Below are 12852 nucleotides of genomic sequence, written 5' to 3'. Positions count from 1 at the left end.
AGAACACTAGTGGTGATGATATTTTTTAAAGTCAGGGGATACAATGATTTTGCCAGGAACAATTGCCAGAGGTGGTGCTGTTTGGGAACAGAGTGAATGGATAAGGACGATATGATACATATATACCTTGGAATATTATTCAGCCATAAAAAGGAGCAAAATTGAGTCATTTATAGAGATGTGGATGGACCTAGAGCCTACCATACAGAGTGAAGTAAGTCAGAAAGAGAAAAGCAGGTATTGTATATTAATGCATATAGATGGAAACTGGAAAAAGGGGACAGATGAACCTACTTTTAGGACAGAAATAGAAACACAAATGTTGAGAACAGATTATAGACACAGTGGGGGAAGGGGAGGGTGGGATGAACCGGGAAAGTAGTGTTGCCGTACACACACTACCATGTGTAAAATGAGGAGCTAGTGGCAGGCTGCTGCACGACACAGGGAGCTCAGCACGGCACTCGGTGACGACCTCGAGGGGTGGGGTGGGAGAAGGGTGGGAGGGAGGCTCCAGAGGGAGGGGATATATGCATGCTTAAAGCTGATTCCTGGGTCAGGAAGATCCCCTGGTGAAGGGATAGGCTATCCATTCCAGTATTCTTGGGCTTCCCTGGTGGCTCACATGGTAAAGAATCCACCACCTGTGATGTGGGAGACCCAGGTTCGACTCCTGGGTTGGGAAGGTCCCCTGAAGGAGGGTATGGCAACCCATTCTAGTATTCTTGCCTGGAGAATCCCCATGGACAGAGGAGCCTGGAGATCTACAGTCCATGGGGTCACAAAGAGTCGGACAGGAGTGAGCGACGAAGCACAGCATAGCTGATTCACGTTGTGTACAGTGGAAACCAACACAACATCATAGAACAATTATTCTCCAGTTAAAATAAAATTATTAACATAGAAGCAATAAATAAAAAGAAAAAAGAGGTTGACAAACTTCCAATTATGTAAACTACATCCTGAGTGCCTTGAAAGCCAGAAATGCCCGAGACATGGTCCCTGCTGTTAAAGAGCTTCAATTACATGGGAAAATAAAGCCAGTGTACAAGGCATAAAACCACCACTAGAAAACACTCGTAGCTGCAGGATTAATAGGGGTGGGGGCCATCCTGTGACCTAGTGAGCTGCCGCTGTCCACATGTGTGATCCTGGACTCGTCTAAGCTTCAGTTTCCCACGTGAAAAATACAGGATTGACCTAAATCCCTAATTCCCAAAGCTGAGTATACATGAGAGTTTTTAAAACTCCTCATCCCAGGAGATCCTGATTCAATAGGTATGACTGGCAACTAAAATTCTCTATTCAAACAAAGATTCTATGCAGTTCTACTGACATCAGCCCCTGTCCTGCCTCTGTGAATCTGTTTTCTTTTTTTCTTTCTTCCAATATTTTTATAAATTCTCCATTCAAGAGACAAAGCACTGATCATTTCATAGCCAGAACACAGATGCTATTAAAGGAAAACTTTCCTTGAGTCATTAACTCTATAAATTCAGATTTCAGTTCATTTATTTTCTTTCTGTTTGCTTGTTTAAGTAGTACTGATGGCTCCCTCATTTCTGGTGATTCAGAGTTTTGTTATGTACATATATGTATGTATGTTTAGTCTGTAAGTTAGCTCTGACTCTTTGCAACCCCATGGACTGTAGCCGGTCAGGTTCCACTGTCCATTGGATTTCCAGGTAAGAATACTGGAGTGGGTTTGCCATTTCCTTCTCCAGGGGATCTTTCTGGACCAGGGATCGAATCTGGGTCCTCTTCATGGGCATACAGGTTCTTTACCACCAAGCCACCTGGGAAACCCATATATGTATATATATATTAGCTTTCTCTCTGATTTTGATATTTTGCTTCTAATTGAGAAAAAGTATATTAGGAGAAAGGTGAAAAATATAACAATGAAAGCTAAAATGTGTAAAGCATTTTAATCTATACATATTAATTTTTGCATACCTTACCCAATTTCATTAGGAAGTGTAGGGACTTCTGCTTTATTGATTATGCCAAAGCCTTTGACTGTGTAGATCACAACAAACTGTGGACAATTCTTCAAGAGATGCAAATACCAGACCACCTTACCTGCTTCCTGAGAAATCTATGTAGGTCAGGAAGCAACAGTTAGAACTGGACATGGAACAACAGACTGGTTCCAAATTGGGAAAGGAGTATGTCAGGGCTGTATATTGTCACCCTGCTTATTTAACTTACACAAAGAGTATATCATGCGAAATGCTGAGTTGGATAAAGCACACGCTGGAATCAAGATTGCTGGCAGAAATATCAATAACCTCAGATACATAGATGACACCACCCTTATGGCAGAAATTGAAGAGGAATTGAAGAGACTCTTGATGAAAGTGAAAAAGCAGAGTGAAAAGCTGGTTTAAAACACAACATTCAAAAAACCAAGATCATGGCATCCAGACCTGTCCCTTCATGGCAGATAGATGGGGAAACAATGGAAATAGTGACAGACTTTATTTTCTGGGGCTCCAAAATAATTGAAGATGGTGACTTCAGCCATGAAATTAAAGGACACTTGCTCCTTGGAAGAAAAGCTATGACCAACCTGGACAGCATATTAAAAAGCAGAGATATTACCTTGCTGACAAAGGTCTGTCTAGTCAAGGCTATATTTTTTTCCAGTAGTCATGTATGGATGTGAGAGTTGGATGTAAAGAAAGCTGAGCATCAAAGAATTGATGATTTCAAACTGTGGTGTTGGAGAAGACTCTTGAGAGTCCCTTGGACTGTGAGGAGATCCAACCAATCCATCCTAAAGGAAATCATTCCTGCATATTCATTGGAAGGACTGATGCTGAAGACAAAACTCCAATACTTTGGCCACCTGATGCGAAGAAGTGACTCACTGGAAAAAACCCTGATGCTGGGAGGGATTGAAGGCAGGAAGAGAAGGGGAACAACAGAAGATGAGATGGTTGGATGGCATCCCTGGCTCGATGGACATGAGTTTGAGCAGGCTCCAGGAGTTGGTGATGGACAGGGAAGCCTGGTGTGCTACAGTCCGTGGGGTCACAAAGCGTCGGACACGACTAAGCAGCTGAACTGAAGGGACTTCACTGGCAATCCAGTGGTTAAGACTTTGCCTTCTGGTGCAGAGTCGTCCAATGCATGGTGTGTGGGTTCAATCACTGGTCAGGGAGTTAAGATGCCGCATGCCTCGAGGCCAAAACACCAAAACATGCAAGGGAAACAATATTGTAACAAATTCAATGACTGTACTTTTTCTCTAATTCTCCATTTGTTCTAGAGAACACAGTTTAGTAAAATTAAGCTTCCTTGGTTTTTGCAGGATTACATTAGTGTAATTCTCTTCCTCCGGTAATACAGATATAGATCAGTAGGAAATGAACACTTTGCCCAAATCTTAAACTATCCAGCTTCCTTCCCTACTTAAAATTGCCTCATATTAATATTGTAAATTTCACCTACAGTAGCGCAATGTTCCCACAAAAAACTTGAGAATTTTTTTTTACTATGATTGCCCTAATATTTACATACTTACATTTCACCCTATGGCAATATTCCCCTCTCTGCCTCAACTTCTCCATTTGGATGTTCCTATAACGAGTTCATCGGAGTTTGGTTCCTGTAAGACTTACTGCGGTCGCACAAGAACCTGTTTGATTGGGAGAATTAAACCGGATGTGTGGTCTGTGGTTGGAGAGAACAAGGGACCCGGGAACTCTGTGTCGTTTTGTTTCCTTGCTTTGATGGTGTCATCGCAGCCTCCCAGGAGATCTGAGGTCCTACCAGCCACTGTCCTGACACTGGAGCTTGATCCAGAAACAGCTCACCAGAGCTAATTTATTTCCTAATGCTACAGCACTGTTAATTTATAAATTACACTGGTAATTCGAGCTATTATTAATTTCAGATGGTGTAGGGCAAGCCTAATTAAAATATGACACCAATTGCCACACATATGTACCAAGGACCACCATTTAAAATTAATGGGAATATTAAGTGTGACACGAGTGTCCGCAATGCTCTGCACAGTAATTACAGCATCTAGCGGGGAAGATCTGACAAGTGCAGGCTCACGGTGGGTGCAAATAAACAACGACAACGTAAAAGGAAGCACGAGCTCTTCACTTAAGCCTCTTCTCCTCATTTCCTCCACCCTTCGTCCGTTCAAGGTTAGTGCTCTTTCCCCGAAAGATGCTTAGGGAGCAGTGACAGACAGTTAAGGCCACTGTGCTTACTGGTGGGGACCATGAGTCTCTATGAGTTCCCCGAAAGATGCTTAGGGAGCAGTGACAGACAGTTAAGGCCACTGTGCTTACTGGTGGGGACCATGAGTCTCTATGAGTTAATGTTGACTGTCTTCTCAGATTCTGGACTTTGGGGCCCTGCTTGCTACTTTCAGCATCTTCTTGGTTCTTCCTGTGAACTTATTAACACGTGCTTGTCTGCTGTGATAGATGCTGTCCACAGGTAGTATAGGCAGGGGAGCACCGGAGTGTACGTGTACACTACCGGTTTCATAGGGTAGAAAGACACGTGGGGGATGCTCAGGTTGGACTAGGTCTGGATGGTGACAGACTTGTCAAGACCCAGGAGTGCCGGCCCCTCTGGGCAGGCAGTGGTCCCTCTGTGTACGAGAGCTGTTGTCTTCTATGTCATTGTCATCGCTCCTGCTATTACCGTTATAAAAATGGTGCTCTTAGCAACGTCACAGAACAAATACAAGCATTGTTTACACGTTGTTATTGTTGTTCAGGCACCCAGTCGTGTCCGACTCTTTGCGACCCCTTGAACTGTAGCATGCCAGGCCTCCCTGTCCGTCGCTAACTCCCGGAGTTTACCCAAGTTCATGTCCATTGCATCGGTGATGCCATCCAGCTATCTCATCCTCTGATGCCCTCTTCTCCTTATTTACATACCACGCACATAATTCTTTGTATGACATCAGTTTCTTTTTATTGTCATATTTATTTGCGGCATCACAGATACAGGCAGCTTTATGCAGAGGTTTTATTCCCTGGGGGAAGGACTGTGCCTCTTCCCTCCCCCTCAGAATGGGCCCCCACACTGTGTTAACATAGCCCTGATCCTTTGAGTCTGGACCTCCAGGAAAATCATAGGATAACTATATAGCACTTTCAAATCGGGTTTCAAGGTGCTTTCACGTAATCAGTTTATCATTTGTTCCTCCAGACATCCCGGTGTGCTCTGTGATGGCCTAGAGGGGTGGGATGGGGGTGCCTATCTCAGACCCAGAGCCTGACTGCGTGGTGAGAATCGGGGAGGATGAACACTGACATTATTCATCACTTACTGAGGACCGGCAGTTCTCCAGACTCTGTGCTTGGTCTGGGTGGGAGCACTGTACCTGGTCCGCTGGGGAACCGAGGACAAGCTAGTGATGTAAGAGGTAGAAGGGAGGCAGGCGGGGGAGCTGGCGTCCATCCTGAGAATCTGAGCTGAGATTGGTTTGCTAAGTTTGTGCCTTTGGTGTTTTTCCTCCTATTTCCTCACCCCTACTCCTGCAGCTGTGGGCTTTGTGAGTGAAGATGAATACTTGGAAATCCAGGGCATCACCCGGGAGCAGTCGGGGTACTACGAGTGCAGCGCCTCCAACGATGTGGCGGCCCCCGTGGTGCGGAGAGTCAAGGTCACCGTGAACTGTAAGTAGTCTCAGGCGCCCCCACTCAGCACCTTTGGGAGGTGCTGCCCTCCTGGCCACAGAGAGAGCTGGACCCCAGTGCCAGCCTTGACTCGGGGCGGGAAATGGGGCAGCCTCGCTGTCCATTTTCTGCTTTCAAGAGCAACAGTTCTAAACTCTTAAAGAAAATAAATGGGCGCTGAAAGTAATTTTATATAATCCAAAACTTGAGTCCTAAAAGATCACTACATGGCATTCAGTGCATAATTTATACAAGCTAGTCTTTGAATCCCAATGTTTACTCATAATGTCACCAAGCTTCTCATTCTCTGGACAGTCATCTCCTTAATAGGGAGCAAAAATAAAAAGCACGTGTATGGAAGATATATTATAATTTATGTTTATGGTATACTTATGTTTTCTCATCCTCTTCTAATTATGTATGTTGATTGACATGGTATACATTCACAATTGAACTATAAATAGATAAACATACACATAGCCAATATGAGAGGGTATATCTCATACCTGTTTTTTGCTAATAGAGGTACTGAACCCAGAAAGCTGGAGGCCGCTTCTCTGGACTCCTCCTCTCCCTTCACCATCCAATTCTCTCTGACATCGATGCTGCTCGATGTCCCCACTCCCTCATGCATTCTCTCTAGGTTCCTTGTTAGGTACCCTGACTCAGGTCTCTAGGACATTCAGAAAGTTTTCCCAGCTGTGCTGATTTCAGATGTTCTTAGGACAGAATAGAACCCAAGAGTTAAACCAGCAGACAAGAAGAGTTTCTCCTTCCAAACTTGGGGTAGGATTGGACATAGAGGAAGAATACCTTGGTTTGATGTTTACTCCTTTACTTTAATATGTTGGTTTATGTTACAATTCGAGCCTAATTAACACAAAGCACTTGAAGAATCAAGGAAACAGGTGAAGCAATCATGCCATTTTTGTACCCTACCACAATTTCTTTTTAAAGTGACATAATTTACAGTTAATAAAGATTAACCTAAACAGTAAGGAGATGTAAGAGAAGGGAAAAACCTATATACGGAAATAAGAGAAATCTATGGATAAATCAGCACACGATGTTTATAGCCTGAGGTGGTCAGATGCGGGTCCAGGATTTGGCTTTGAGGTGCTAAAGCAAAGAGAGGAAACATCTTTTGGTTTGAGGTTTATGTCCATAAGATAAAAGTGAATTTGTCGCTTGGGAGAAGCACTGCTTTTCTCTGATGCTGAGACTTGAAAAATAATTTCACTTTAAGGTCTCTATAAATAGAGCACAGCAAGCATCGCTTGCAATGGCCGGGCAGTGGTTGGCTGTGGCTCTTTTCCATAGTGCATTTCAGTGCTGCTGTCGGCATGACAAGGGTGATTTGGCAGAGACTTGGAATGAAAGCAGGCCGAGTACTTAAGTGAAGTTGTTCTGGCTGTATTCAAGGGTCCAGGGCAGAACACCTCCAAGAATGACAGATCTGTATATCCCCCAGGCAATTCTCCAGGACTATTATTTCTTGAAACTGAGTTTTCGATGGGAATTGAATAGCTTGAAAGCTTATATACTCTGGCAAAAACCTGGTGTGCAGAAAATCTATAGGGCTAGATTAAAGGTACTGTCAAGCCATGGGGCATACGGTGGATGGAGTTGGCTATCTCCTATGAAAGTGGAAAAGTTTAAACAGGAAATAGGCCTAGATGCCTGCGCATCCCACTGGCGTTCAGAGGGGAGTGGAGGCAGTGCGCTCGAGCCTTTCCCTGGTGATGCGGGATGGCTTCATTCTCCGGCACTTCGTGGAGACCACCGTTAGAATGGGGCCTGGAAAACAAAGCGAGGGGGCATTTGAGATGCTGTCGAATGTCCTCTCTTTGTAGACCCTCCATACATTTCGGAAGCTAAGGGGACAGGCGTGCCTGTGGGACAGAAGGGGACGCTGCAGTGCGAAGCCTCTGCGGTTCCCTCGGCAGAATTCCAGTGGTACAAGGATGACAAAAGGTAAGACTCCCTTCCCCTCTCCCTCCCCTAAGAAGAAGGAAGCTCTTCCAGGTCCCTGGTTCCACACAGACGCAAATGGATTCCTGCAAAGTCCTCTCAAGTGCCTCTTACCTGTGAAGGAGAAACAGTACCCAGACCAATCTCTTCTTGACGTGAATGAACTACAGCTGTGTTTGTAATGCTGCCATGCGAACTATCACTCGCCAGTCAACGAGCCCAAGGAAAACTATTTCTTTAGGAAAATGAACTGTCAAAGGAAAGACCACCAGGAGCCCTGGCAAGACTATGAGTTTTTTATAGGCCTGGGAAATAATGTGTTCTGCCCGCAGCTATTTTTAACACATTCCCAGGCTTGTATTAAGGCATCAGGAGTGCTCCTGGTGCTGAGTTAGCTGCGGCCCAGGACGCCGGTTCCATCCCGGGTGCACTCAGTGGTGGCGCAGGGACGTGTCCGTGACCGACTTGGCGCTCCTTTGTGCAGAACATACACTCTCACGGCAGGAGGAAAGACAAGGGCCTCCCATCCCCTCCTCTTGTCACAGCTGCCATCCGGATGTTTGCGTGACTCACTGAAGTTTGTCACTGCGAGGAGTTATCAAATGGCACGTTAGCACAGGGTTCAGCAGCTCCGAAAGCCAGGCAATTACTGCCATCAAAGAGCTATTTTAAGGTGGATGAACAGCAATTGATGGGCAAGAGCTGTCCACGGTCAGAACCCAACTTGGTGAAAATGGGAGGGGGCAATGCAGGGTCCTGAGGTGTGTGTGGGGTACAGGACGGGGAAGGAGTGACGAGCCTGAGAAGCTGAGGGAAAAAGCCACACAAAGGGCAACTTGGGGAAGGAGCGAGGGTGAACAACTCCAGGCCAAGACGCAGATTGAGAGCGACCCAGCTGCTGCCCGCAGGACTTAACATCCCCAGTGCCGGGGGCTCTTTACTCAAAAGGCCAGTGTTCACGGCAGCACTAGGTACAGTAGCCAAGATGAGGAAGCCACCTAAGTGCCCACTGACAAATGAATGGATAAAGAGGATGTGGTACGTATATACAGTGGAATATTAGCCAGCCATAAAACAGAATGAAATAATGCCACTTACAGCAACTTGGATGGACCTGGAGATTATCATAGTGAGGGAAGTGAAACGAAAAGACAAATACCATATACCATCACTTATATATGCAATCTAAAATACGACAAGTGAACTTATTTACAAGATAGAAACAAACTCATAGACAGAAATCAAACGTGGTTATCACAGGGGGAAGGGAGGAAGAGAGATAAATTAGGAGTTTGGGATTCACAGATACACACTACTGTTGCTGCTGCTGCTGCTGCTGCTGCTGCTGCTGCTGCTGCTGCTAAGTCGCTTCAGTCGTGTCCGACTCTGTGCGACCCCATAGACGGCAGCCCACCAGGCTCCCCCGTCCCTGGGACTCTCCAGGCAAGAACACTGGAGTGGGTTGCCATTTCCTTCTCCAATGCATGAAAGTGAAAAGTGCGAGTGAAGTCGCTCAGTCGTGTCCAACTCTTAGCAACCCCATGGACTACCGCCCACCAGGCTCCTCCATCCATGGGATTGTCCAGGCAAGAGTACTGGAGTGGGGTGCTATTGCCTTCTCCGACACGCTACTGTTAAATATATATAAAAGAGATAATCAACAAGGGAAGGACCTACCTGCTGTATAACAGGGAACTATATTCAACATTTGGTAATAACCTATAAGAGGAGAGAATCTGCAAAAGAATATATATATGTCTGTGTGTGTACACATATACATATGTGAATGTATAACTAACTCACTTTGCAGTACACTTGAAGTTAACATGACACTGTAAATCAACTATACTTCAATAAAAAATAAATTTAGGGACTTCCCTGGTGGTCCAGTGGTTAGCATTCTGCTTCCATTGCAGGGCATGCAGAGTTGACCCCTAGTCTGGGAATTAAGATCCAACATGCCACACAGAACAGCCAAAATTTTTTTAATTAATAAAAAAAAAAAGGCCAGTCAGCACTAAGAGCCCCTCTGCTGCTGCTGCTGCTAAGTCGCTTCAGTCGTGTCTGACTCTGTGCGACCCCATAGACAACAGCCCACCAGGCTCCTCCGTCCCTGGGATTCTCCAGGCAAGAACACTGGAGTGGGTTGCCATTTCCTTCTCCAATCATGAAATTGAAAAGTGAAAGTGAAGTCGCTCAGTCGTGCCCGACTCTCAGCGACCCCATGGACTGCAGCCTTCCAGGCAAGAGTGCTGGAGTGGGTCGCCATTGCCTTCTGCAAGAGCCCCTCTAGTAGTGCTTCTCACGTGGAAGGATTATAATGAGCCACAGCGGAACCTCTGACTCAGTGACCTGGTTGTAAACAAACTTCAGGGGTTTGTTCAGCCCCTCTAGTCTCTGCATTAACCCGTGAAGTTTGTGTACAACCAAGTCACTGAATCAGAGGTTCCGCTGTGGCTCATTATAATCCTTCCACGTGAGAAGCACTACTTTTTTGTTCTAAAGCGCCAATTCTGGCAGCAACTTGGGTGCACTGTATTCATCCAGCCCATTTTGTAGATGCAAGTACTGAGACAGAATGAGTAAAAGCAGACTCAGAAAGAGATTAGAAGAAATAACTGGCTTTTCTCCTTTTTCCCAAGAATTCATAATCAAGCAGAACGCAATAGTATTTTCCCAATAAATAAACGTGGGTATCTTCAAAATCCTGCTTCCTTTCTCCATCCATTTTATCTTTTCTTTTATATGAAGAAGAAAACTGAGACATGAAAATCCAATATCAGAAAACATAGGAAAAAAAAAAAAAAACAGAAATCCGTTGAGCTCCAGGGTAAATTCCTGAACTTTCAATGATTCAGATCTTCAAGGAAATTAATCAGCTACATCCTGTTTTTCTAATCCTGGATGGGATGAAAATGCAAGTAAAATGTGGAGGAAACAAAATCTTAAAAGATGTGGAGGAAAGATTAGCCCTTAGGCAGAAGTGGACAGTGGTGGGCATATGCAGGGGGAGCTCAGCTCTGCAGAGCTGCTGTGTCACAGGGAGGGGGCTGCGGGCTTCCCCCAGGATGAGAGAGCCGGACTGACAGCATCTCCATGGGCAGGGCGTTTTCAGAGTCCTGGGCTCAGGCAGCTCTGAGTCCTCTGTCTGAGCCCTTCTCAAGGCAGCTCCTTTTCTCTCCTTTAGTTGATTCCGCTCAGTTTTTCTATTTGCTCTGCACTTATTTACCCCCCACCCCATGTTCTCCCATTGAATGGAGGTGTCTGTCCTCTGGGCACCAGGCTATTAAAGAGCATCTCTGCCTCTGAACTCTCTTTGCTGCCTGTCCTTCCTGGACCACTGGCAGGTCACTCCTCCAGGGAGGTCTCCCAGGGAAGATAGCTCCACTAGGGGGAAGGCCCCCTCTAGCCTAATTGATATCCCTGGTGAGAGGAGTGGATTTCTGAGACCAGTCAAAGGAGTCCTTGTAATGGAGACAGGCGGTTTTTCAGAATGTAGGATAGAAGTCTCTCTTGACTGCGTTCTAGTCACTCAGCGCCTGCCACCACCGTGTGTGCTGTGGATCAAAGGGAGAGGAAAGGGAACCCTGTCCTTAATAAAGACCACTCATCTGTAGGGACTTGAATTCTTGAAAAGCATGAAGAAGCTGAAGCCTGGTAGTGATACTAAACTGGCCTCTGTACCCTGACGCCAAATTGGCTCTGTCTCAGAGGCAGAGTTTTGGGTGAAGAAGAAGAGAATCGCTTTATTGCTTTGCCAGGAAAAGGGAGTCACAGTGGGTTCATGCCTTGAAAACTTTGTGTCCCGACCTGGAGGGGATAATGGGGAGTTTTATAGTAATGGTTCAGAGAGGAGGGTGGGATCAGCTAGTGGACATTCTTCTGATTGGCTGATGGTGAGATAATCAGAGATCAGCATCATTAACCTTTTGTGCTTATGGGCAGTTTGTAGTTAACTTTTCCCACCTGGTGGTGGTTTCAACATCTGCTAAACAACTCAAAGATATTATGTGTATCCCTTAAAGGGGAGAGGAGGGCACAGCAACCCACTCCAGTGTTCTTGCCTGGAGAATCCCATGGCCAGAGTAGCCTGGCAGGCTACAGTTCATGGGGTCACAGAGTTGGACACCACTGAAGCAGCTTAGCACGCATGCATCCCTTAACAGCCTCCCCAGTGGCCTTGAAGGGGAAACAAGACCCTGTCCCAAGGCTGTCCAATTGCTTCTTGGCTGCTTCTCCCCGTCTGGCATGCCCTCCCATCCCTAATTAGCAAGTGTTCGAACCTGCCCTTTGCAACTCAGGGAAGGTCTAGGAGGCTGAATGAAACCTATTTCCTACAAACTAGAAAACTGGGGATACAGAAAGGCTTTGTGCACCAGAGCTCCACAGGGTCCTGCTCAGTTTCAGCACACCTGTCTCAGCATATTTGACTCAGTTTCAGGCACCTCCATTCTCCCATTGCATGGAGGCATCTGTCCTCTGTGGCATGGGGAAGTGTGTGACCACACGGAACGTCACCCCAGAAGCTGCAAAATGCTGCCGAATACCACTGGCCGCCCTGCTCTGCTTTTAGCTAAAGACATTTCAGAGCTGTCAGCAAAGCCTGCTTTCTGGGCAAGTGTTCTCTCCCCACTGCAGAGCTGAAATCTAATTCACAGCTTGGTCCTGATGTGACGACTTCCTCCACAGCCCGGGAATGGCTTCAGAATGGCAAAAGGGATCAATAAGCTTGAGGAACTCAGAGAAGCCTCTGGCAGGTGGGCTGCAGAGCTTCCTATGGACAGCATCCCCTGCAGGATAGCAACAGAACAAGCCGGAGATAGAACAGTGGCTTCTGGGTGCACAGCCAGACACCTCATTCCTTTCGGACTGTGCTCACATTATAACAAAATACGTGGACCCGGGCTGGTTCGCTGTCCCTCACGTGGGAGAGATAAAAGCCCCCAGATGAACATCTACAGGATGGAAAGCAACGCAAGTTCCCACAGCCCCACTCTGACTTCCCTGGAGACAGATGCTGTGTTGGGACAGAGGCCCGAATCCTGGTCTTCTCATCCCAGCGGTCACAAGTCTTGGCAATGGAGAGAACCGTTCATTCATCCTGCAGAGAGGACACCTTCAGATAATGATACAGCAGCTGATGTCGCTGCCAAAACTGTCCCGTGGCCCAGGAACAGGAAGGAGTTTGCAATGTCTCACTCCACAGAAATATATTATTTTGAATAAC

The 12852-nt window shown here is 46.1% G+C and overlaps 1 protein-coding gene across 5 annotated transcripts in view; it reads left to right on the top strand.

Annotated features, from left to right (window-relative positions):
* Positions 1-12852, top strand: part of NTM (neurotrimin) — a 956964-nt gene that overhangs the window by 927678 nt on the left and 16434 nt on the right. For all 5 annotated transcript variants that reach the window (XM_069566687.1, XM_069566684.1, XM_069566686.1 and 2 more), the window contains 2 exons: positions 5520-5654; positions 7508-7628. In XM_069566687.1, coding sequence (XP_069422788.1) covers positions 5520-5654; positions 7508-7628 — 256 coding nt within the window. The remainder of the gene's footprint in view (positions 1-5519; positions 5655-7507; positions 7629-12852) is intronic.

The sequence above is a fragment of the Ovis canadensis genome, chromosome 21 (assembly GCF_042477335.2).
Source record: "Ovis canadensis isolate MfBH-ARS-UI-01 breed Bighorn chromosome 21, ARS-UI_OviCan_v2, whole genome shotgun sequence".
Lineage (NCBI taxonomy): Eukaryota > Metazoa > Chordata > Mammalia > Artiodactyla > Bovidae > Ovis > Ovis canadensis.
The sequence above is the reverse complement of the archived record's forward strand: the minus strand, read 5'-3'. Positions and strand labels throughout refer to the sequence as shown.